Below are 24,838 nucleotides of genomic sequence, written 5' to 3'. Positions count from 1 at the left end.
GGTCCCCATTTTCTCTTCTACTAGTGCCTAACATGGAGCCCTGGTAGCACAGTGGTTAAGTGATATAGCCGCTAACCAAAAGGTTTGCAGTTCAAATCCACCAGCCACTCTGTTCAAACCCTATGGAGCAGTTCTCCTCTGTACTCTAGGGTTGCTGTGGGTCAGAACCCACTCTACAGTAACGAGTTTAGTGTCTAACATGGTGATCAGCCATGACCAGTGCCTAATAAAATTTGTTGCGTGAACACATGAATGAGCAGATAAGTGATTGGAGTCAATGTATTCTAGGTTCATGATTTCTACAAGCTGGGCCCCCAGGGTGAACTGAACATGGTCCCTGAGAGCTCAGTCTAGCATGGAGCACACAACTTTGCTTGGGTGGAATGGCTGGTACTGAGAAAGCTTCACAGAGGAGTTTGCACTTAACCAGAGAGGAAAGACCATCAAGATGGGAGACAGAATGGAGACCTGGAGAACACAAGGGTAGGCTTGAACTGCTGAAGGGTGAGGTCCCAGCAAAAAAGCAGAGGATTGTGACTGGCGGAAAGAATGGGCCAGGTCATGAGGGGGCCTCAGGCACTGGGCTCAGGAGTTGACACTGAGAGCAATGGCAGTCACTAAAGACTTTAAGCAAACAAGTGGCACAGTCAGACTTGCATTTCAGAAAGGTCCTTGGAGCAATAAAGAGGACACTGGTGAAAAGAGGCCAGGAGCACATCAGGAGACTCCTGCAATAGTAATACACGAGAGAGATGTTGAGGGCCTGAGGTCTAAAGGGATTGTGGTCGTGAGGAGGAGAAAGTGGACATGAGGGATAAAATGGAAGTCAAAGTGGCAAGACTTGGTGACCAGTTAGATCTGGTGTGAGGTAAAGGAAAGTCAAGGACTCCCAAGTCACAGGCTTCTGTAACGGGTAGACAATAACACCATTATTAACCGAGATTGGAAACCCAGTGGAGTGGGCTGGGCTGGAAAGAAATGAATTAAATTTTTGAAAACGCGTATGTGTCTCTGAAGCAAGATAAATATCTAACAAAAACATGGGTTTAGGAATCATAAGGTAATATGGAGAAATGTTTGTTTTTATATTTACTATCCAGTATAAGAATTCCCCAGTCCCTGGGTGGTACAAATGGTTAACTGCTCAGCTGCTAACTGAAAGGTTGGTGGTTGGAGTCCACCCAGAGGTACCTTGGAAGAAAGGCCTGGTGATCTACTTCTGAACAGTCAGCCCTTGGGAACCCTATGTAGCACACTTCTATTCTGATACACATGGGGTCGCCATGAGCTGGAGCCCACTTTATGGCAAATAGTTACTGGTTAAAAGAATTCCCCACGGAGTGGTTCTTAGATCACCTGGGGTGCTTGCTGAAATGACAATTCCTGTCACCATCCTCAGCCTCACCTCAAAAATCTAAAAGTTCTGGAGTAGGAGTTAAGAATCTGCATTTTTAACAACAGACTCTGATGCAGTGGTCTCAGATTCCTGCTGAAGTGGCAACAGGAATCCACAGTCTGAATTGTTTTACTTGGGGAAGCATTCCTGCCATCTGTGAGATCGGGGGAGAAATGGTTTGCTCTGGGTTTGGAGCAGGAGAGGCCTGGAAGCTTCAAAGAACACATGTGTTCCAGCAAGGGCCTCTCTATGGAAAATAGCATCGATGGCAATTAGTTTTAACTTGTGAATGATCTCTCACCGCTGGGGATGGAAACTGTGCTGGCCAATAGAAACTGCACATTAGCGCCCCTCTTCAAGCGGCTCCTAGGGCACACGCTCTACCTGCCATACTTTAGTTACACTTCTGGTCCAGTGTTGGTCAGTAGCTCAGTTCTAGGGCCATGTCAGTCAGCCAAGAAGAAAAGAGTGATAAGCTGAGCTGGAGTGGTAAGCAGAGGCTGGGTCACAAAGGGCCTCCTGTGCTCTGGACTTCACTCTGAGAGCAAAGTGGACCCTTGAAAGGACTTTAAGCAGGGAAATGACAAAGTCATATCTACAAGCTTGAGACCCGTTGCCAACCCATTGCCATCGAGTCATCTCTGACTCATAGCAACCCTATAGGACAGAGTAGAACTGCCCCCATAGAGTTTCCAAGGAGCAGTTGGTGGATTCGAACAGCCAATGTTTTGGTGAGCGGCCGTTGCACTTAACCACTATCAACACAGAGAATAACCAGCATTTTTGATGCTTAAAAGAAAACTTATTTAAGCCAGTTTTTTTCTCCTTATTCAGGCTCAGAATTTCTCAGTTTTATTTTTCCTCCCTGATTTTATTAGCAAATGTCCTCATGTATAGTGTTTCAAGGATAATATTGATGATGCAAACAGTATCGTTTCCCCATTCAAACAAGAAGTAACAGACCTTACGTTAGTGTCCTGAAGACTGGATTTTTTACTGATATTTACAAACGTTGATTCCTCTTTTCCGACCTGTTAAAGAAAACCATCAGGTTAGTCAAACCTGAACATCTCGGCATGCAAAAATGCTTTCAAGTCTCCTACATTCAAAAGTTCACAGAAACGTGAAGATGGACTAAAGAGGCAGCTCATCAAGTCCCCAGTCAGTAACAAACCCTGCTCTGGTATATTTACACAAGTTAACAAATGTTTTCTTGAGTCATTCCTCATCTCGGGGATTAAGACTTAATCACTCAAATGGAATCACTTCTCACATCCTTACTTTTACTGAGGACCTGCTATGTGCCAGCTCATACATGAGTGAGAAGGAGATGGTGTGGGAAAAGCCAACCCCACAGTTTAAGCCCCCACCCCCATTTTAGATCAGGAATAATAATCAGCTCTATGCTCATACGGGACTTAGAGTTTACAAAGGAATTTAGAATCTGTGCTTTCACAACAGCTTAACAAGGCTAGGAGGAATTTCGTCATATGACTTTGATAGAGGCGTGTCCTCCCACTTTGGCAAGTGCCACAAAGAATGGTGGGGAAGGAGGAGACACCTACTCAACTGGCCAGGCCAACTGAACCCATACTGGTGTCAGTGGGAGATGGAGCAGCCTGTGGCCCTCACACCCACCACAAACACACAGAGCTCAGGCTCTGCTCTAAAATACACGCTTAGCAAATATTTCAAGGATATTGGCTGGAGGGTTTCACATTATTAGCCTGCCAGGGTTGTCCAGATATGAGTCCAGCCCTGCTTCCTGATCAAAGCCTCTTTTAGAGTCAGTAGCAGAGAGTCTGGAGCCCTGGAGGCACAATGGTTGAGAGCTCGCCTGCTAACCAAACGGTTTGCAGTTCAAATCCACCAGCCACTCCTGGGGAACCCTATGGGGCAGTTCTACCCTGTCCAATAGGGACGCTAGGAGAAGGAATCAACTCAACCACAATGGGTTTGGTTTTTGGGTTTAGCAGATAGTCAAAAGAGCCCTGGTTAAGTGCTGATCTACTAATCAAAAGGTCGTTGGTTTGAACACACCAGCTGCTCAGTGGGAAAAAAAAGTGGCAGTCTGCTTTAGTAAAGATTGCCAAAAAGTTCATTCCTGTTGAGTTCAACTCATTGTGATAAAAGCCAACTGCTGCATCTTTTCTCCCGCGGAGTGGCTAAACAGCTGATGAGTTCCAACCTCTGACCTTTTGGTTAGCAGCTGAGCACTCTCAATTCACCCTTCAATACTCTGCTGCGACTGGGACCCTGCAAATCTCATTTCTGCTTTCCTAGGGCCTCGTGATGGCAACCGTGGTGGTGTAATGGTTAAGTGCTACAGCTGCAGTTCGAATCCACCAGGCACTCCTTGGAAGCTCTGTGGGGCTGTCCTAGCCTGTCCTATAGGATCGCTGTGAGCCAGAATCAGTTTGGTTTAGTTTAGGGCCTCGTGATATGTTCTCTCCATAGGGGGCACTAGTGGGAGAGGAACTTGCTCTTCGCCATCTGCTTCTGGTTCCTGGGAGTCACTCCAGTCTCACTATTCCACCTGAGCAGTAGCTGTTCTAGCTCAGAAATATCAGCGTCAGCCAGCCGGCACCCTCTTCTCAGAGTCTGGATCCTATTTCTGAGGGGCTAATCCTCCAAGCTCAGAAACATTGGCACTGGCTGAGCAGTGACCACCCCTTCACAGAAATCTGAGTTTCTCCATGTAACTTCTCCTTTAAACTTCCAAACTGTCTTCTCTCAGCCCTACAACTGATGGGTGGGTGGGTTAGTAGGTGCTTCCTGCAGTTCCTGCCTCTGGTACCTTAGTGTTACTCAAAGTGTGGTGCTGTGAGCTTGTTAGAAACCAAAACAAGTCCCACCCTGGCTTACTGAATCCCTGGGGCTAGGGCCCAGCATTCTGGGTGACTTTTATGCACATTCAGGTTTGAAAACCACTGCCTTCACCAAAAACCAAACCTGTTGCTGTCGAGTCAATTCCAACTCATAGTGCCCCTATAAGACAGAGTAGAACTGCCCCATAGGGCTTCCAAGGAGCCACTGATAGATTTGAACTGCCCACCTTTTGGTTTGTAGCTGTAGCTCTTAACCACTGTGCCACCAAGTCTCCAATTTATAATTGTATACTAGTTAATAATTCTTTGTTCCTGGGTGGTGCAAATGGTTAGCATGCTTGGCTGCTAACCAAAAGGTTGGCGGTTCAAGTCCACTCAGAGACACCTCAGAAGAAAGGCCTGGCACTCTACTTCTGAAAAATCGTCCACTGAAAACCCTGTGGAGCTCAGTTCTACCCTGACGCACATGGAGTCGCCATGAGCTGGAATCGACTCGACGGCAACTGGTTTTGGTTTTGATAATTCTTTATATTAAAATCTCTGTTCTAACAGCAGGTGTGGCTCCTGTCTCCTGACTGGATCTGACTGACCCAGCATCCCAGCCCTGGAGTGCCTCTTGCTTCTATGTAGCATCGAGGAAATCCTGCAAAGTGACATCAAAGAAAGGCATGTGCTCCACACACCTGGGCATTCGCTCTGGAAGCATTCTCCAACTGGGCTTTCAAAATATTACACTTCACATGGTCAGCAACAGGGGAAGGCAAAAGTGGGGTCTGAAGAGTCTTCTCAGAGACTTTCTTTTCTTCAGCCTGTGACAAACCAAAATACATGCAACAGGTTGTAAACAAAGAAAAAAAAGAAAACACGTGAAGTAACTTTTCCAAACAATCACAACTGTGAATCACACACAGACCTAAAAACACACACAAGTATATCACCTCCTCCTTCCATTTGTCCCAGTGTTTTACTACCTGTGAAAGATATACACGCACATCATCTCTTTCTCCAGTGAAGCAGGGAGAGCATGCTTCGTTAAGGCCACTACACAACAAATGAGGCAAAGGTTCAAAGAGATGAGGTGGTTTTCCCGAGTCATGCAGCTAGAACAAGTAGCAGAACCAGGACTCAAGCTTCAAGTTTCCTAGACCCTAGTACAGCGCTCTTTTCACCATACCTGCTGACTCTTACAGAGTCCTGGGTGGTGCAGATGGTTAGCACACTCAACTGCTAACCGAAAGGTTGGAGGTTTGAGTCCACCTAGCGATCGTTCAGAAGAAAGGCCTGGGGATATACTTCTGACACAATGACACACATGAGGTCACCATGAATTGAAGTCAACTCCACAGCAATTGGTTTTTTTGGCTACCTCTCTCATACAAAGATTTAATCCTGTGACTTGTTGGGCCAAGGGAAAGAGTAGAAAATATTTACTGGTATTTGTACAATAGATCCTGCTGAAAACTGTGATTCTCAACAGTGAGGAATTTATATCTACGTTACTTCATTGTAGAGTGTTTCAGAATTCAATAATTCAGTACTATTTTTGCCATCTCCCATACATAACTCAGTATGAACTTATAATTCATGTGATCTTGCTAGTGTGAATTACTCTGACACTACCTATTTTAACTGTGTCCTAAAATAATATCTTTGAATCATGGGCTTGATAACTATTATATTTATTATACCAAATTATAATAATTATATGATTATTAAAATAAAAAATACTCATTTATGCATACAACCTGAAATCATCCTTGGTTGCACCCATACCACACATAGGGAAATAATGTCTCATTGTTAATCATGCCTACTGTGGTCATTGCATATCCCAGTGCTAATATGGTGCTTGGCAAATAGTTGGTGCTCAATAAATTGCTACTGAAGAAGATGATGATGCTATACAGTTACTGGTAGAAGAGATACGTGTTTAATAAAAAAGATATAAAAGCCTATGATTGCTAAAAGTCAATTGAGTGATATCAGGACTAAATACAACTTAGCCACAATGTACCAGGACAAGAATAAAATCTTCTAAAGGTCTCAAGTTCTGCAAGTCCAAACTTAACCTTGTTCACTAACTCAACAGTCCTGTTGAGCACCTTGGTACACACAGCAGGGATATTATAAAAGTCTTAGAGGAAGTACAGGACAACTGGCTGGCTGACATCATTTAATAAAGTAAAGAGAACATAGTATACATTTTCCCAGTAGGACCTCCAAATACATAGAGAAGCATTTGGTAGAGTAAGCAGAGCTCAGCAATTTCACGTAATGATAAGCAGAGACAAAGACCTGGATTTGAATCTCAGCTCTCTCCCCTACCAGCACCATTAAAAAAAAAAAAAAAAAAAGATGGGGATGATAAAAAGTAAAATAAGGCCCATAAAGAAAAAGATAGCTAACATTTACTGAGTGCTTATTATGAGCCAGGCATTGACTGAGCATTTCATATACACGTCTCATCGAATCCTCTCATTTAACTAACTATTTGGAGGTAGGTATAATTATGCCCACTTTATAGATGAGAAAAACCAAGCAGAGAGATGGTAAGTCACTTGCCCAAGGTCACACAGAAAGTAAGCAGAAGAGCCAAAATTCACACCAGGGCTCGTTGACACCAAAGCCAGAGCTCTTCATCACTCAGCCACACTGGCTCCACTTAATCTCTCAGAGTTTCGGTTTCCTTCTTCATTAAGATTGTGAAGATGGTTAGGAAAATAAACATAAATAAGAAAAGAGCATCGGATAGGAGGACACTAATGATCCTGAAAGGAGCCCTGGTGGTGCAACGATTAAGTGCTTGGCTGCTAACCAAAAGGTTGGTGGTTCAAACCTACCAAGCAGCTCTGTAGGATAAAGACCTGGCGATCTGCTCCCATAGAGATTACAGCCTAGAAAACCCTATGGGGCAGTTCTACTCTGTCACATGGGGCACTATGAGTCAAAAATTGACTGTACGGCTCCCAACAACAACAATGATCCTGAGCCACAAAGGGAAATGGTATAAAGAAAACTGGCTCATTTGACTCAATTCATTATCCTATGGGATTTAAGCATTCTCCTTCAGGCAAATAAGTAACTTATTTATTTTGAAAGATGAGGTTTATGATATAGCTTTAGAAGAATTTATCCTGTATTTACAAATGCAGTTCCATTAAGACATTTAATATTTGAATGGGTGTTTTCCTTGCTGTGTAAAGAGTTAACTTTTTAATTAAATTTACTTTTCAGAATGATATACTGGGATATAGGAATTAAATTGGTTCTAAAGCCCATTTGAGGTTTCTGACAATTGCTTAAGGGGATACAGTTATCCTGACAGCAAAGGCCTATTTTTTTTTTTAATTGAATGCTGCTAAAAAAAGAAAAGAATGAGAATTCAGCATTGATTTTCCCTTTGAATTTAGTAACCCTAAACTGCTTTTGGACATGAAATTGAAACTGGCTTGTCCCTATTAGATCTGGACAAAGCAGTAATATTTAGCTCTATGAATTACAAATTGACTCAGGCAAAGGCCAATCTAAATCTTGGAAAATCTGTGCATGGTTATGTGGATTTGTTTGTATAGAAGATGTCTCTCTGGGAGACAAAGACCTGGCTGGGTTACAGAAGCATAACCCAGCCTGGAGGATGGCTCTGAGGTGATTGTGCTTTCTCTATTTCATATGACCGTATTTTGTATTTTACATATAATCCATTTGAATTGCTGAAAGATACGTCATGGTTTAATATGGAAATACAGATTTCAAAAAATACAAATGACTGAAAATTGGGCCTTTATATTTTTATAGTGGGAAATAGTTCATCTGCTTGGGAATGTCATTTGGGAATAAAGAAATGATCAGATACCCATTTAAATTGTTTACACAAATTATTTATAGATTTGAAATCTGATGAGATTTAAATTCCTGTGATAATTTTGGGTACAACTTTGGAACTGAACAATGAAAACAACTGCTCACCATTAAACCAAAAATAGGAAATTACCCAAACCCTACAAGATTCAGAGGATTCCAGAGCGTTGGGGCTAGAAAAAACTTCCAAAGTCACCCAAGCCAGTGGCTTTCCAGTTGTTGTGTCATGATAAGTTGTGAGGTCTGTTGCAATCACTTTTTTATTTATGATAAAGAATGGTAGTTTGAAGTAATATACTTTGCTTATGTGTTAGGACAAAGTCAAGGTTACCTGTATAACCACATCACTCTAGCTAACTTGCTTACTGATGCAGATAGGAGGGGAGTTAGAGTTTGAGCTTCAGGAAAATGCTCAATAACCAGCTATGCCTTAACCCAGGGCGAGCAACTATTGTCAATGTTCCACCAAGAGTCTCACTATCACAAATGACTATACAGCTTGCGAGTTCTCTGCTGCACTATGTGCTGTACTTCCTTGCAAACTATTTTTGAATTTTGTCAAATGCTGAGTAAGCCCCTGATAAAATCACTTATCATGGGTATTGCAGAAGAAAAGTTGAACACCAAGAGGTTAAGAGAAAGACCCATCTAAGAGCACATGATGTATTGAGTCGAATCCCCTGCATCAAATACAGATTTGCTCAAGAGAGATTTGCTGATTAAATGAATATAAGTGGCACCCCAGGGGGAGGGATTCTTTCTAGCTGGGAAACAGGGGGTGAGTAAGACCTTGAAGGTTAAGCCTGAAGTTGGGGCCTATTAGTGATCAAAGGGACTTCAGGTAGCCCTCCTGAGCTCTACTGCAGTGAAGGATGGGGATGAGTGTAATGAGGAAGTGAGGGTCTTCTAAAAAATCCTTGTAGGCCCAGAGGGCTGCCTAGAGTGGAGGAGTGGCCCAGGGAGGAAGTACAAGCTTCCCGTGCTCACCAGCACAGGTAATGAAGGGGAGCTTCCCTAGCCAGTTCTTCCAAAGTCTTCATATTCTGTCTTAGAAAGGGGCAAAATTAAGCATTAGAGTGGGTGATATAAACTATCAATGAAAAAGACTATTCCTTTATAAAATTAAAATAGATGTCCAACAGTGGTTCACAACTAGGGTGATTTTGCTCCCCAGGGGACATTTAGCAATGTCCGGAGACATTTTTGGTTGTCACAACTGGATGGGGGTATATCTAAGGGATGCTGCTAAACATACCACAATCCATAAGACAGCCCCCACAACAAGGAAGTATAGGATCCAAAATGTCACTAGTGATGAGGTTGAGAAACCCTGGTGAAGAAGACAGAGAAACATGTTGGAGAGCAAAAAGCACTGGACCAAGAAGCAGGGGCCCAAGGACTCAGGCCCTGCTGTATGACCTTGAGAAAGTCATTGGAGGAAATGACAGAACCAACCCAGCAGTGACACTCTATAGTTCTAAGATAAATCATGGCTTTTATAGGGCTGCCCTTTTGGATCTAAGAACAGGTCTAGCCAAAAGGGAACTTGGCTTCACCCCTGTCCCTCCCTCCCTCCTTACTTCAGTCCCTCCTTCCTGCCATCAGCAAACAGTTACTGAACATCTACTATGCATCAGGTACTGTCCTAAGGCGCTAGAGGGATAAAGGTGGAAAGACAAGAGTGGATGCTACCCTCATGAAGCTTTCAGTGTAGAACGAGAGAGACTACTCACAGACAGAATCCGCTTATGGGCCTCAGCACTGACAGCAAGTCCTGGTCTATAATTCACCACCCCCCCCAAAAAATGCAAGTGAACATCTTGCTTATAAAACACACCCTGAGCAGAAATTTCAGAAAAGATTGAGTAGAAACCCTTCCAAAGCAAATGCACATGGTTTAGGAGGCAAGCAAATGTTGACATAAGCACCAAGTCCATGTTCCCAGCAGAGTCCCCAGGCCCTGGGCACCTTGTTTATGTTGATGTGCAGAGCAGGCCAGGGTCCAGCAGCCTTCACTGTTTCCAGCTCCAGCTTCTTTAGGTGGGCAGCTGCATCACTGAACAGGGCAGGTGCTCCTGGACTCAGTTCTAAAAATGTAGCCAGAGGGAATAATAAGAAAGGTTGAAAGGACAGATAGATGTAGGTGATAAAGGACACTTGCCAGAGCTCAACCCCCAGTACTGTTTCTGCTGGCCTCCTCCTCCACAGCTTGAATCCCTTGCGTGTGCACCAGCTGATGGGTGTGAGAACATCTAAGGTCACAGTTTCGATGCCTAACTCCCCCGCCCCTGCATGAGCTGGGTGGTCCTGAAGCAAGTCACTTCACTGAAAACTGCCATTTGCCTATTTTTATTACTGACAATAAATTATTAATAAAATACTCTAGCTTTTTTTTTTGTTTTTTTTTTTAAGTTATGCTTAATTGTTCCAGGAGTAAGAGTGAAGGCACTCTGAAGCCCAAAATGGGGAAGGAATGTTAAGGAAATCTCCACTGAAGAGATAACATTTGCACTATCTCCTGAAGGATGTATAAGAGTTCACTAGGATGGAGAAAAAACATTCTAGACACAGGGAAGAGCAGGGGCAAGGGGCAGAGCTGGAACATGGCCCAGCATTGGTAAGAGCCGAGTAGTCCTGGCTGTGGTGAGGAGTGGGGAAGGCCAGAGACCTTGGCCGACCTTGGCACAGGGGCCAGGCTTCAAGGTCTGTGTGTGGTCGTGCTCAGACAGTGGGCTTTAGCTTGGGCCAGCGAAGAACCATGGAAAGGTTTTAAGGTAAGAAAGCAATCAGGTCAGATATGCTTTTAGAGCTATCACTTTGGCTGCACAATGTGGAGATTGAGCTGGATGAGGGGCCCCTTAGGAGGCTGTTACAGTTATCCAGGTACACAATGAGGAGGCATGGACCAGGGCAAAGCCAGTGTGGACAGTGATGAACACCAAGTGGCTGCTGAGCTCCAACTCCCAGCTCAGCCAGCCAGAATTGTTCCCTAGGGTCTACAGGTGAAGGCTGAATGGCCCATCCTATTTCACCAGTTCACAGACTGATGAACGTCAGACCAAGAGGGTTCCTTGGACATCAACTCACCAACTATGCCCCAATTCATAGATGAGAGAACCAAAGATTGAGGAGGGGACTTGGCTCAAGAGTGAGAACTAGAGGCAAGAGCTTCTTGCCTCTACCTCAATACTTTTCAAACCATATGTGATAAAGAACAAGCTCTTCCCCCCCTCCCCAATTCATCGCAGGCTAATTCTTTTGTAAAATATAATAAAAGTGAATTTCTAGAAAAAGAAAATAACAGACATATAAAATCCAAGGCCATATTTTTTATTAGCTTTAGCAGATATAAAATTGTAGTCATATTGCTAAATACGGTTCTAATTGCTTACTCTACACTTTTTGTCTTTCTCTCACTGGGACCTGTATCAGTGAGCAGACTGGCTCGACCCAACATCACCTTGCTTTCAGAGGTGGAAACATCAGAAACGGGGTAGCATAGGTTTTTCTGTAATTAGGAAAGTAGAAATTCCAGCTACTTCATGCCCCTCTTTCCACTTTCCACTGCTTGAGCCTGGGATGGGTATTGCACAAGCAGAGAACTGCTAAGGAATGAGGTGGAGAGAGAATTGTTACTATGCAATGAAATCAGAATGAACCAGTAAACCATAATCTTGAAATGTGCCTAAATGCACAAGGCCCTAGTCCGCCCTTGCCTAAACATGGTCACCCAACGCTATGACCACAGTGATACACTGCACTAAGAGCCTGTCTTGAGGACCTAGGGAAGCCACCCATGTTCTACAGCATCACTCCCACCATCCTCTCCCTGCCCTCTCCACCTCTACTCACTTGTCATGGACTTACTGCTGGAGCCTGGGGACCTCAAAGGCCCCTCTTTGGTCTCCAGGGTCAGTGTGAGGCCATAGTTTGGGTGGTGCTGGTGCTGGTGGTGGTGGTGGTGGTGGTGGTGATGCCTTCCTTGTGCTTTGGCGGTGAATGGTGTGCCCCCATTCTCCTCGATGCCAAAAGGCAGCCGGTCGGAGCTGCTGAGCACTGGGGAAGGGAGCGGGTAGCTGTGCAGGGTGACAAAGTCAGGATTTAGAAAAGCAAACTGCCCTGAAATAGCTGCGTCTGCTTTTTTTGGGGGGTGGGGGGTGTCAGAATTACTTTATTTTAAATGTGATTTTGTTTACATTTATAAACAGCTTTCCTTGATGAAAAAATTTTTTTCCTTGGCCGGAATTTTGATTCATTAAGTTGCCTTCAGTTCTAAAACAAACATCTGTTACTTCCAAAAAATGTGCTCTGTCCCCAACAGAACGCATGAAAATATAATTTAAAGAACTGCCCCCATACAGTTTGCAAGGAGCACCTGCCTAGTGGATGTGAGCTGCCGACCTTTTGGTTAGCAGCCTTAGCTCTTAACTACTACAGCACCAGGGATTCCAGTTCCCAGTTTTCACAGATAAAGTACAATACATACACTATACACAGTATAACAAAAGTTCACATCCTTGCTTAGTAATACTGTTTAGTAATACCGTCACAATAAGTAAATAGAAATTGGAATTTGCTTTATACTTGAAAGAAACTTAATATGCACACAATGACTATTTTATGGTTTAGCTGTTGAACTAGCAATTCAGCATACAGTTTCTTGCACTAGAAGGAGGGAAGCTAAATAATTGTTGGCCTAAAAAAAATTGTTTTTGGTCAATTGTAGAAAGAGATGAAATAGCCAGGTCGGGCCTTCTTGTGCACCAACAACTGCAGTTGCTTGTTGTGTCTGGATCGTTCTCTTAAACATACAAGATAAGACTACGTATTCGGAACCGAGGCTGCTCTCTAGAGATCTGAGGAAAATTTCTAGAGGGCAGTGTCTTTATAAATTCTTAACGCTTTTAAAAGCATTCTCTAAATGGGAGGATTAAAAAAAAAAAAAAGATTCATTAACTATCCTGTGACAAAATTATGAAACAAACTAGAAGCTTTAAAGGTACTTTCTCTTCGTCTCCACCAACTCCAACATGAAGAAAGGGCCTGTTAACTTTACTGCTACAGTATCTTTTCATTCCAATTGCTCTTCTCCGTTTTTACCAACATTGCCCTACGTGAAGTCCACGTGGTCTCCCACCTTCTAACAGATTCCTAACAGGTCTCCCTGCCTCTATTCTCTCCTGTCCATCCTCCACAGAGCAGTGTTCTAGTGACGCATTGGAGCTTGGCACTCCTCCCTCAAGTGCCTTGACCACATCTCTATTATGAGTGGTTCTTCACCACTTTGCAGACAGAAACCCCTCTGGAAATCTGATTAGAACCATGGACTTTCTCTGCAGAAGGCTGCACTGCGAGAGAACATTTCACAACAATTTCAGGCCCTCTACAGTCCCTCTACAGACCCAGATTAAGAGCCCTGGCTTGCAGGATAAAATCCAAATTTCTTCATGTGGTACTCATAGCCCTCCATGATATTGTTCCATCCTCATTTTAGCCTCATCTGCTACACCCCAACTCCTTCCCATCCTGGTGGTTCCCTCTCTGCCCGCCCCACCCACCCCGCTCCCTGGAGTCCTTCCTCATTTTTTTTTTTAATATTTATTAACGTTTATTGAGCTTCAAGTGAACGTTTACAAATCAAGTCAGACTGTCACATATAAGTTTATATACACCTTACTCCATACTCCCACTTGCTCTCCCCCTAATGAGTCAGCCCTTCCAGTCTCTCCTTTCGTGACAATTTTGCCAGCTTCCAACTCTCTCTATCCTCCCATCCCCCCTCCAGACGGGAGATGCCAACACAGTCTCAAGTGTCCACCTGATATAATTCCTGGAGTCCTTCCTTATCCTTCAATCCAACTGAAATGCCCCTTCCTCCAGGAAGACTTCCAGCCTTTCAGACCCAGATCAAACGTCTCCTTTTCACACCCTCAGGCAGTTAACACCTCTTTCTGCCTGTTCTTATAGCCCAGATCTCTACTGTCCATTCCATGGTTCTGCCCTCCAGGAGCTGACACTCAGTGTAGGAAAGATCCAGAGGCTCTGTGATACAGTCAGTTAGAATCCCACTAGAACCGCTAAGGGGGCAGAGAAGAGGATGATAACTAATTCTCCTGGGGAAAGGTGTCATAAGGGAGGGAACATTTGGGGGAGATAGTAAAGTTTTGGTGAATATTCTTAAAACAAAAGCCTCTTTCTTATAGGAAACCCCATTCCTTGGGTTTATATGAGGATGATGTGAGGAACATCCCCTTAGGGCTGAGCCTGAGACTCAAGGCCAGCCAGAGTCCTCCGAGAGTGATGTGTTCCAGGATGTGATCCAATCAGCATTCCCCAAGGTGTGACACATGGAAACTGAGATAAGGGATCTCTCTTCATTTTTTATATTCAGCTGTAAGTAGGGTCCTAGGCACTTTTGCCTTCATCCCTTCCTCCATAAAAGAAATTAAATATAGTATTATATGATTGTATTGGTATGAAGATGAATATATTAGTATTATATATTAAACCTTTTTTTTTTTCAACTAAAAGTTCTTTTTTCCTTCTGATTTTAAAAGATATAAAAACATTGTCATGGGCCCTCAAAAGTACTGTGAGTCCAAGAAACTGGACCTATTGTGCCTAATGGACAAATCAGCCCTGGCTGTAAGGATAATATAAGTTGAGGCTACTTGTGACCATCTTCCTAGACACAAAGATTTCATCTCAAAGAATGATGTCAATACACACACACACACACACACACACACACACACACACAAACACAAAAGACAAGTTGAGCAGAGATTGAAGGTAAATGGAGAGAGAAAAAAAAAAAATCCTACTGGTATAATTTGAGCCCTTGGTTCCAGCAATGCCTGAAGCTGGTACAACCAGTTAAAAGCCAGTTGCCATAGAGACGATTTCAACTCATGGTGACCCTATATGTTTCAGAGTAGAACTGTGTTCCACAGGTTTTTAATGGCTGTGACCTTTCAGAAGTAGATCACCAAGGCAATCTATCCTCTGGGTGGATTCAAACTGCCAACCTTTTGGTTAGTAGCTGAGCACTCCACTGTTTGCACCACCCAGGGACTCCCGAAACTGGTACTACTACTGACCTTTTCAGTTAGAAGGGCTAATCAATTCTTTGATTGATTGATTAAGGTAATTAGATTTCTCCCATTTGTAACCACATGCTCTAAATCAGAGGAAGTGTATTTTATTACTGTTTTTTCGTGGGTTTTTTTTTTCAGGTGGAAGAAGTAGAAACCCCTATTACAGTCCTAAAGAATAATATGAGCAAAGGAATGGCGGCTGAAAGAGCAGGATAGCTGCAGAAGAGTGAGTGAGGTGGGAAGAGGCTAGGAAGAAAAGCTGCAGCTTGTTATGAAGGGTTATGTGAGCCAGGTCAGCTTGGGGGCAACAACATGCCACAGAAAGGGTTTAGGAAAGGGCGTGACAAGATTGGAGTTACATTTTAGGAAGTTCATTTTGAGTGCTGTGTGGATGACAGACCGGTAGGAGAGATACTGGAAACAAGAACCATTAGGAGACTGAGGGTGGGCCCTGGACTGGGCGGGGGCGGAGGGTGGGAATAGAGTGGGGTGTGCAGCCCTCTGGGATATTTCTGTAGTAACGTGAGTAGGGCTTACAGGTCTGTCCTTTGGCGGGAGAGGGAAGAGGTATGGAGGAGGCCTCTCAGACATGCAGCACACATTCTGAATGAAACTGCACTGGTTGATCCCACATCACCCCAAGATCTGGAGCTTCTGTCACCCACACTAGCTGCTTCCCAGAGACTCTGCTCATGGATAATCTTACACCGTGCGTGTGTGTGTGTGTGTGTGTGTGTGTGTAAGGATGTTGAAGAAGGTGCAATTTTGGCTTCTAGGGACCATGATTCCATCCTCACTTCTCCAACCTAAAACATCAACAAGCATACCCATTCTCCTCAGGGGCAGTGGAAAGTGCACCAAGTTGGAGTTGAAACATCTGGGTTCTAGTCTTAGTTCTACCTCAAACTTATTATGGAACTTTGGGCAGTCACCCTGGGCCTCAGTTTCCTCATCCGTAACATGAGGCGGGTTAGGCGATCTCTGGGAGTACCTCCAGATCTGAGAAGCATCCTTCCCCCAATTATTTATCAAGTACCCGCTGTTTCAGACACTGTGCCAGCTATTTTACATAAATATCCCATTTTATAGATGTAGAAAATATCCCATTTTATAGACATAGAAACCTATGCTTGGTACACAGTAGGTGCTCCATAATAGTTGATTGACGAAAAAGTGGATGGATGGGTGTATGAATAAACACATCTGCCCAAGGAAGTTGTGGAGCTGGGATTTGACAACAGCTCTGCTGACTCCAAAGCCTATGCTCTTAACCATCATTTTACTCTCTCAAATATTTTGAAAATAGTATCTGTCTCTAAGGAGGTACAGAGACTGAGAGTTCAGAGCAGAGCAAACTCCCTTCTGCTTGGGAGGACTGAGGAGGGCTTCACGAATTAAGGCTAGTCTTCCACCCTGCCCTTCTTCCACACTGCTGCCAGCCCAGCAAAGGTCAGAGTGGGCACTGTAATTGTCTAGACAGGAATGGGATGAGTCAGAACACACTGGAAGGGAGAGAGAGATAGGATGGGGGTATTGGTTGCATTTGAGAAGGGGAGGACATGGGGACATGGAGGAGTAAAACACTACAAATATTTTAGCCTGGAGGACCAGGCAAATGCCATGTCATGAACAGAACAAAAAGGTGGCGATTGAGGGCCGCTTTGAGGAGAGAAAATTATGATTGAGCTTCAGATGGGTTACACTGAGTGTGAGAATGAGCATCCAGAGGAAATGTCCTATAGCAGAAATCTGGTGTCCAATCAGGGCTGGAGGTGGAGTCAGGAAGCTTTCAAAGAGTTTCTTAGGGTTGGTGAAGAAATATGACCTCCCTTGCTAACTCCAGTTGATTCTCACTCTCTGCTTGGAGTGCAAGATTGAGGATTCTGAGGTTATGCTGAGCTCAGGAGGAAAGAGTGCTATGATTGATTAGTAATGTCTGCGACTAACTGAGAAGGAAGCAGTGGTATGTCCTTGTCTTTCCAAGTAAAAGTGAATTTTTTTTTTTTTTTTTTAATTTCAAGGAACCCAAGAATGAAGAGTTAAACAAGAAAGAAAAATAGATTCAGGGAGTGATAAATTGCATTTAAAACATGCCAAATAAAGTATGCATGTGTGATTTGCATCTTACAGCCACTTAAGACAGAGATTGAGAAAGAGACAAATGGGCAGAGAAATCACCTGAAGCTGGACCCAGGAACCTTGTCGGGGCAAGTGTTTCTAAAAGAGCAAAAGTTCCTAAGCAGGCAGTGGACTCACCTGGGAGCTTTCTCAGCTCATTCAGACTGGACTACCATGAAGATTTTAATTCATGGGTTTTCCCAAGGCTTACAAGAAGTGTATGATTAAGGAAACTACAGGCAATGCCTCACGAATTGCTCCCCACAGAGCTCCAGGAGGTGCCATTTACATGGACTACAATTTTTTTTTTTTTTTTTACAATGTAAAGGTGCCCACTAGAGTTGTGCATCTGCCCCGTTCATGGTTCCTCTGAGAAGGTCAAAGCCCACCCCAGAGGTTCCAGCAGCACCCAACAGCCTATTGAGCCTCAGAGCATTTAGGCTAAGGTTCAGGGGATGAGCACATCTGTGTGAACAATTAACAGAGCCCGAGGCTCATGAGGCTTCTGCCATTCTAGAGATCACAAACCCTGGTTTTCAGAGTGGGCAATGGAGGAGGGCTCTGTAGGCTTCAGCCTCTCTGCTTCCATGAGTTGAGGAGAAATCTGGTGCAGATGAAGGACTATGCTAGGCACTGTAACATTTAATTTTCACATTTATCCTGCAAGGAAGCTGATGATGCCTCACGTTATACCGGGGCTTAGAGAGGGCAACTTATCCTGTTAGTAAATATAAAATGAGAAATGGAACTGGATCGAATTTCTTCTCTTTCCTTTTCTCAGGGGAAGGCACCACCCCCATACTACCTCCAACTCCAGTGAAGTTATACTCCTATTGCGGCCTGTGTCATACGGGACTTTATTGATTGTATTAGGTGTGGGCAGGGCTCTGTAGAACCAGTGAGGTTGGGAACCCCTCCAGCCCTGCCAAATATTGCACATACTTCCAACCAGAGCCTCTCCCCTCCCTGACCCTGGGACCCTAGCCTGTCAAACACATGGTGCTCAATCAAAGTGTGTTGCATATTGTATAAAGGAGTCCTCTAGAATACACCTCCAGAACTGTGACCAGAATAGGGCAGGGGGAGGGGGAGGGTCCTGAGCTGGGACAAAGGACTTTTTCTCAAACACAGGCTGGGAATGATGGGGTTTCTCTGATGAACCAATCATACCACTCTACAGCTCAGCCAAGTTCTGGGCAACTTGGGGTTCTGGGAGCAACCCTGGGAATCTAATCCTGGATAAGAAATCAGAGAATTCACAATGAAGCCTCTCAGACATACCCAGTCTGGTGGTTTTAAGCTCTGGGTGAATATTAAAATTACCCCCATGCAGTAGGAAGGTAAAATGGTACAGCTGCTTTGGAGAACAGCCCAGCAGTTCCTCAAAAGGTTAAACATAGGACCCAGCAATTCCACTCCTAGGTACATACCCAAGAGAAATGAAACCGTATGTCTACACAAATCTTGTACGTGAATACTCCTAGCTGTGCTTTTTATAATAGCCCAAAAGTGGAAACAACCCAAATATCCACCAACTGATGAGCGGATAAGTAAAATGTGGTATTTAGTGGAATGTTATTTGACCATAAAAAGGAATGAAGTACTGGACACATGCTACAACATGGATGAACCTTGGAAACATGGTGCCACACATTGTACGATCCCATTTAAACGAAACGTCCAGAACAGGAGAACACATAGAGACAGAAGGTAGATTAGTGGCTGCCAGAGGCTGGGGGAAGCGACTGCTAATGGGTATGGAGTTTCTTTTAAGATGGACAAAAATGTTCTAAAATTAGATTATAGTGATGGTTGCACAACTTTGCGAGTACACTAAAACACTGAGTTGTACACTTAAAGTTGGTGAATTGCATGGTAATTTATATCTCAATAAAGCTGTTTAAAAAAATCACCAGACGAGATTTGAAAAATATCAATGTCCAGGCCCTAACCCAGACCACTCACCTCATAATCTATCTCTAAATTCAGGGTGCAGCCGGGACTGAAAGCCACTGCCTGAGTGGCTCCTCATTTTGCAGATGGGGAAATGGGGTCCCACCATGGGCGCTGAGGCGACCAGGGTCATAAAGCAGGTAACTGACTGAGCCTGGGACATAATTCAGAACTCCTGCCTCTCTGCTCACTGCCCCAAATGCTGTCCAGCTGCCACATCTTCCCATCTGCCTCAGCTTCTATTTAAGGCAGCAAATGCACTCATCAGGAAAATCCCAAATCCTTCTCACAACTCCACTGCCCGAGACAGCCTTGTGTACGTCTTTTTTGTAGGAATACTCAGTCACATGTTTTCATGTCCTCCACTGTGCTAAGTGCTAAGTACAGCAGGTGCTCAATTAATACTGGTTGGATTAAAGACAAAATTAAATATCAATGCATTCGATAAATATTTGAGTGCCAACTCTTGTGCCTGAGACTAGTAGGCACAAGGGTAAAAGGACAAATGAGATGCTGTCTCTGCCCTCCAGGAGCTCATGCTAAGTAACAAGGCAGTATGTTAGGTGTGTTAGGTGCTTTGGTAAGGATAAGCAGGGGGAGGGGTATGCAACCCAGGCTGGGGAGGAGGCAACAGAGAAGGCTTCCTGGGGAAGTGATGCTTGAAGTATGTAAGGCCCTGAAGGATGATAACAAAGAGTGGGCTGGGGGTGGGGCTGTACTGGGCATTCCAGGCAGTGGGTATGGCATGTTCTAAGGCCTGCAGTTGACAACGCACACTAACTGGTGAAGGGACTGCTTAATCCCAGTGTTAGAGTGATTACATACATGAGACTGAGCTTCTTGCTTTTATAATTTTTTCACATTTGGATTATTAACTCATCTGGAATTTATGTCTATTTTGTGAGGTAAAGGTTTAACTTTCTTCTTTTCTTCAATGAAGACCAATTATACCCATTTCACCAAAGAAATAATTCCTCCTTGCCCCACCAACTTGAACTGCCGTCTTCTATAGGAGCCAGTCACTTTTCTATTTTCAGATCCATTCCCTGCTCTTCCTCTGACCTGCCCTGTTTCCAAGGGACTGTGTTTCCCAGGATTCCTGCCCTCTGGCTTCCAAGTAGGTTTGGCCAATGGGAAGTTATTAACAAAAGACTGCAGGGTGGAAAAAGGGGATAAGTCAGGGTATTTCTCTCCCATTTCTTTGTGCTTCAAGTGGTGTTTTCAGTAGCAGCTGTGAGTCCTCTGTGGCTCCAGCTTCCACTGTGGCCCTGGCTCCTTGGTGCTGGAACACCACCTCCTCCCTTGGTCACTCCAGCTTTAGGGGTGATGAGCAAGTTCTAGTTGTTAATTTCTGGATTGCCTCACTGTCCAATTTAGGTTCTTAGTGCTTTCATTCCTTGTATAACTAATTCCATGAGTGGTTTAAGTTTTCCTGATTGCCCAGGACTAATACATACTATATACCTATGCCTGTGTCTGGATTCGTCCTACTTTTATTGATCTACTTAACTACTGCTAAACTAGCACCATATTGTCTTACTTTTGTTTAAACATGTTTTCATAACTGACAGGACAAATCCTATTTCCTTTCCCACATCATAATTTTCATTTTCTTGGATATTATCATGTACTTACTCTTTCAGATTACTTTAGAATTCAAAAATCCCATTGGAATTCTGATTGAGGGCATTAAATATTATGGATTAATTTTGGAGGATGTTTTCATAAGGAACGTAGTATTTCTCTCCATTTATTCAGATCTTAAATGTCCTCCAGTCAGGATTTTAAATTTTTTCACATAGGTATGGAACATACTTTGTTAACTTTATTCTTAGGTATTTTTCAGTCTTGTCACAATTGAAAAAAATGCAATTTCATTAGCTATTACATTTCCCACAATTTTTTACTGCTGGATATATAAAACCACTGACTAAGATATTCCTGCCTCCAGCTACTTTACTGAACTCCTTTATTAGTTGGAATTCACTGGGATTTTAAGAAGATGATCACATGAATTTTGTTTCTTCCTTTGCAATATTTACCCCTTATTTGGTTTTCTTGGTTTATTGCATTGGTTAGCCCTCCAGAATGATACTGAATATTAGCAGTCATCCTTGTATTCTTTCTGAAGTATATAGATTATCTAATATTTCAACATTAAATGTTGGTTTCTGACAAATCTTGTTTATCAGATTACAGACAGTCCTATTCTCAGTTTACTAAGAATGCTGAAAGATTAGCATGACTTATTCTGAGCGAATCCATGCTGTTCCCAAGTGAATCCCACTTCCTTTACTAAGTGCCTAAAAAAAAAAAAAAACCTGTTCTCAAACTTCCCTAGGTATCACTGTCAAGCTTACCAGTCCAATTTTTGGAATTTACTTTTTGAGAAACTGTGTGACATTTCCCTGTCTACTTTTCTGGCATTCCCTCAAGACTCCATGATTTATCACGGGGTACTGATGCTAACTCAGGGCTCACATGTGCAATTTTTCTCAGAATTCTAGGAGGTCATTTTTCTGAGCCTGAAGATTTGAACTAATCATCAAGCAGCAAAATATTCCCTAACTACTCTCTCATCTTAGTCTTCAATTTCTTCTCTTTACCTTCTGCAGTTAGTATATTGACTGGCTTCCTTCCTGAAAAGAGAAAGGTAGAGCAGAAGTTGAGTAGCTCTGCCTCTCTGTCCTGTTAACGTTATAGTTATTATCCTCAAGAACGGCTCTTTTATTAAATTGTTCATCTTTCTGCTTGAACCAAAGCACCTACAAAACATTTGTTGTTGTTTTTAGGTGCTGCCGAGTAGGTTCCAACTCACAGAGATCCTATGTACAACAGACCAAAACACTGCTCAGTCCTGTGCCATACTCAATTTCAGCCAATTGTTGCATCTACTTTGTCAATCTATCTTGTTCTTTAAAAGAAAAAAAAAAAAAAAGGACTCTATCCTTTGTTTTTGGTCATATGTTCCACCTTCCTGCTCTTAAAAGTACTGTTTTAAGCTGTGGGTTTATACGAGAGGTCCCTGAACGGCTTCACAGACCAAGTGAAAAATATTTCCTTTTCGATATTTTTTTTTGGACATTTTTTGAAATCTTCATTTTCTAAAAATGAGAATACCTGGAGGAGTAAACCCTGAGTTCAACTCATCTCATAGTAACAGTTTCAACACATCAGAGTCATTTTCTTCCAAGGACCGTGTCACTTCCACATTACTAACCTGGTCCTCCTTGATGATCAGAATCAAGGTTACAACAGCAGAACCTGCAGTGATTCTTTTACCTTTCAAGCAACCAAACTGTCAGCCAGGTAGGCCAAGAAATCAACAGATGCTCTGCTTTTAACTGAATGCCAATGCCTGCACGGCTAAAAAAAAAAGTCCCCATAGGTATTGTATCACATCTTTGTGCCAGCTTGAAATTGCTCCCAGGAAAACATAATGGACATCTTCTTCCTAACGTCTTCAGGGTCTTGTCTGGATCACTCACTACACACTTTTCATGTGCTGCCTGTACTCAGAGTTACCATTTTACCTACTCACGCTACTCCCTGGCAGGCTTCCTGAAGGTAGGAGCAGCTTCTACGCAGCCCACACAGTCACATACACAGAGCACACAGGTTCTTGGAATACATTCGCAGACTGCTTAGACCATCCAGAGAAGCCTGGTTGCAGAGAACTGGTTCCTGTTAATTTTAGTCTATGTAGGGACAAATCCATATTCCTAATCAGAACTAAAGCATGGGAGGGATGTTGACAAATATTGCAGTAGAGCATCCCAAGTGATAGGCCTCCGGGGGGTTAGAGGTGGGCTGAGCCATTTATTCTATCAGCTATTAGAGCAAGTGGACAGGATTTGGGGAGCCTGAAGCCTCAAACAGCCTTGTCTGTTTACCCCAGTGTGGTATACAAATATTATCACTTTCTTCAGGTGCCAAGGACAAGAAAAAATTGGGAAGCACTGCCACTAGGCCACATCCAGTCCTTTAGCCTTTACTCTTCTATTGGGACTCTCTTAGTGCAGTCCCTTCAAGTACTATGTTTTGAACACAGGGGCACTAATCATGCTAACTACTCACAGATGAAAATAAATAAAAGCTAATTTTTTTGAGTGCCCAGCAATGTGCCATCTGTTAACTCATTTAATCCTCCAACAACCGTTTATGGAACAGTTATTATCATCCCTACTTCACAGATAAGGAAACAGGAACACAGAGGCTAGAAGACTTTCCCAAAGTCACAAGCTAGTTAGTGCCAGAGCTGGGATTTGAACCCAGATAGCCTTACTCTAGATTCCTGCGCTGTCTTGAGTGCTAAATAATATTGCTTTGCCATACAGACGACACAAGCATTTAATAACGTAAAAAGAACTCTGGTTGGCACTTAGCTTTGGCTTTGCTGCCGCTGAACTTTGTGACCTTGGGTAACTCACTCTGCTTACCTGGGTCCTAGACATTACATTTTAAAATAAACATTAAGCCTTTATGTGCCAGGAATTACAGCTCAGTGAAATAATTTGATATCCACCATGTCCAAATGAGAGATGAGAGAAGGTGTATTGACTCATCGTGGTTTCCAAGATCCTGTCACTTACTTCAATTTTAATTTAGTAGAGACTAAACAGACTAAATAATTAGACTAACATATTGCTACGTTTTTATTAAATTCAGTGCAAGAACACTGTTTGGCAGTAAGTACAGCATACATTTGGTGAAAAACTACGTTTTCATAATGGGCTTGAGAAGAAAATTGTATCAACATCTTAGAAATGTGATGATACATTACCAATGTTAAGTCAATTAATTAGGGATGATTTCTTACTGTAGTTGTTTTATTTAAAAAAAAAAAAAGACTAGAGAGAAAAGGTGACCCTGTATCATTTTTCTCTTGTCTACAAGGGTCAAAATAAAGATTCCTTTATACAGACTAACGATCAGAAGGACACTTCCCCAATCTGTATTTCTTTCAACATATTTCTAAGCAATCAACTTGGAATCGTATATTTCTAGTGTTAGTACAGGTGATGTACTACGAATCCACACTAGGTTAGGTGATCTTTTGTTTAGCTTATCAGCTACCTGGGGCCAAAGAAGGCTTCTTCGATGTGAATTCCCACCGATTACAGTACCTGGCACAGGGTGGAAGCATAGTGAATATTAGTTGAATGGATGCTTCAGGACACTAAATTTTAACTCTCCTTAGGTAATTTAGGCATTCGGCTGCTAACTAAAAGGTCGGCAGTTCAAATCCACCAGCTGCTCCTTGGAAACCCTACGGGACAGTTCTACTCTGTTCTATAGGGTTGCTATGAGTCGGAATCGACTTGACAGTAATGGGTTTGGTTTTAGGTAATTTAACAAGTGTCTAATCGCTTTGGTCATGAATTCTCCAGTTGTTCCTAACATGACCTTAGTCTCTGCAAAACTGTAAAATATTCCATATCTTAAGGAACGATGGGAACCTTTAAGACTCAGTGGTAGCTGTGTCTCTGCACTGTGTGAGCTAGAGTAGGATGTGTGCCTCCATCTTTGAGTCTGGAACTTTCCTTTGGTGAAATTACTATCAGATGACTCCAATGAATGGCTGTAAG

At 43.1% G+C, this 24,838-nt stretch overlaps 1 protein-coding gene across 2 annotated transcripts in view; it reads right to left on the bottom strand.

The window, feature by feature from the left end:
- The window catches only part of EPB41L4B (erythrocyte membrane protein band 4.1 like 4B), a 163,579-nt gene that overhangs the window by 30,869 nt on the left and 107,872 nt on the right, over positions 1 to 24,838 (bottom strand). For both annotated transcript variants that reach the window (XM_064291627.1, XM_064291626.1), the window contains exons 16-19: positions 11,935 to 12,158; positions 10,051 to 10,169; positions 4,908 to 5,033; positions 2,360 to 2,427 (exon numbers count right to left, since the gene is read on the bottom strand). In XM_064291627.1, the coding sequence (XP_064147697.1) occupies positions 2,360 to 2,427; positions 4,908 to 5,033; positions 10,051 to 10,169; positions 11,935 to 12,158 (537 nt within the window). The remainder of the gene's footprint in view (positions 1 to 2,359; positions 2,428 to 4,907; positions 5,034 to 10,050; positions 10,170 to 11,934; positions 12,159 to 24,838) is intronic.

Source organism: Loxodonta africana, chromosome 9, assembly GCF_030014295.1.
Source record: "Loxodonta africana isolate mLoxAfr1 chromosome 9, mLoxAfr1.hap2, whole genome shotgun sequence".
Classification (NCBI taxonomy): domain Eukaryota; kingdom Metazoa; phylum Chordata; class Mammalia; order Proboscidea; family Elephantidae; genus Loxodonta; species Loxodonta africana.
The sequence above is the reverse complement of the archived record's forward strand: the minus strand, read 5'-3'. Positions and strand labels throughout refer to the sequence as shown.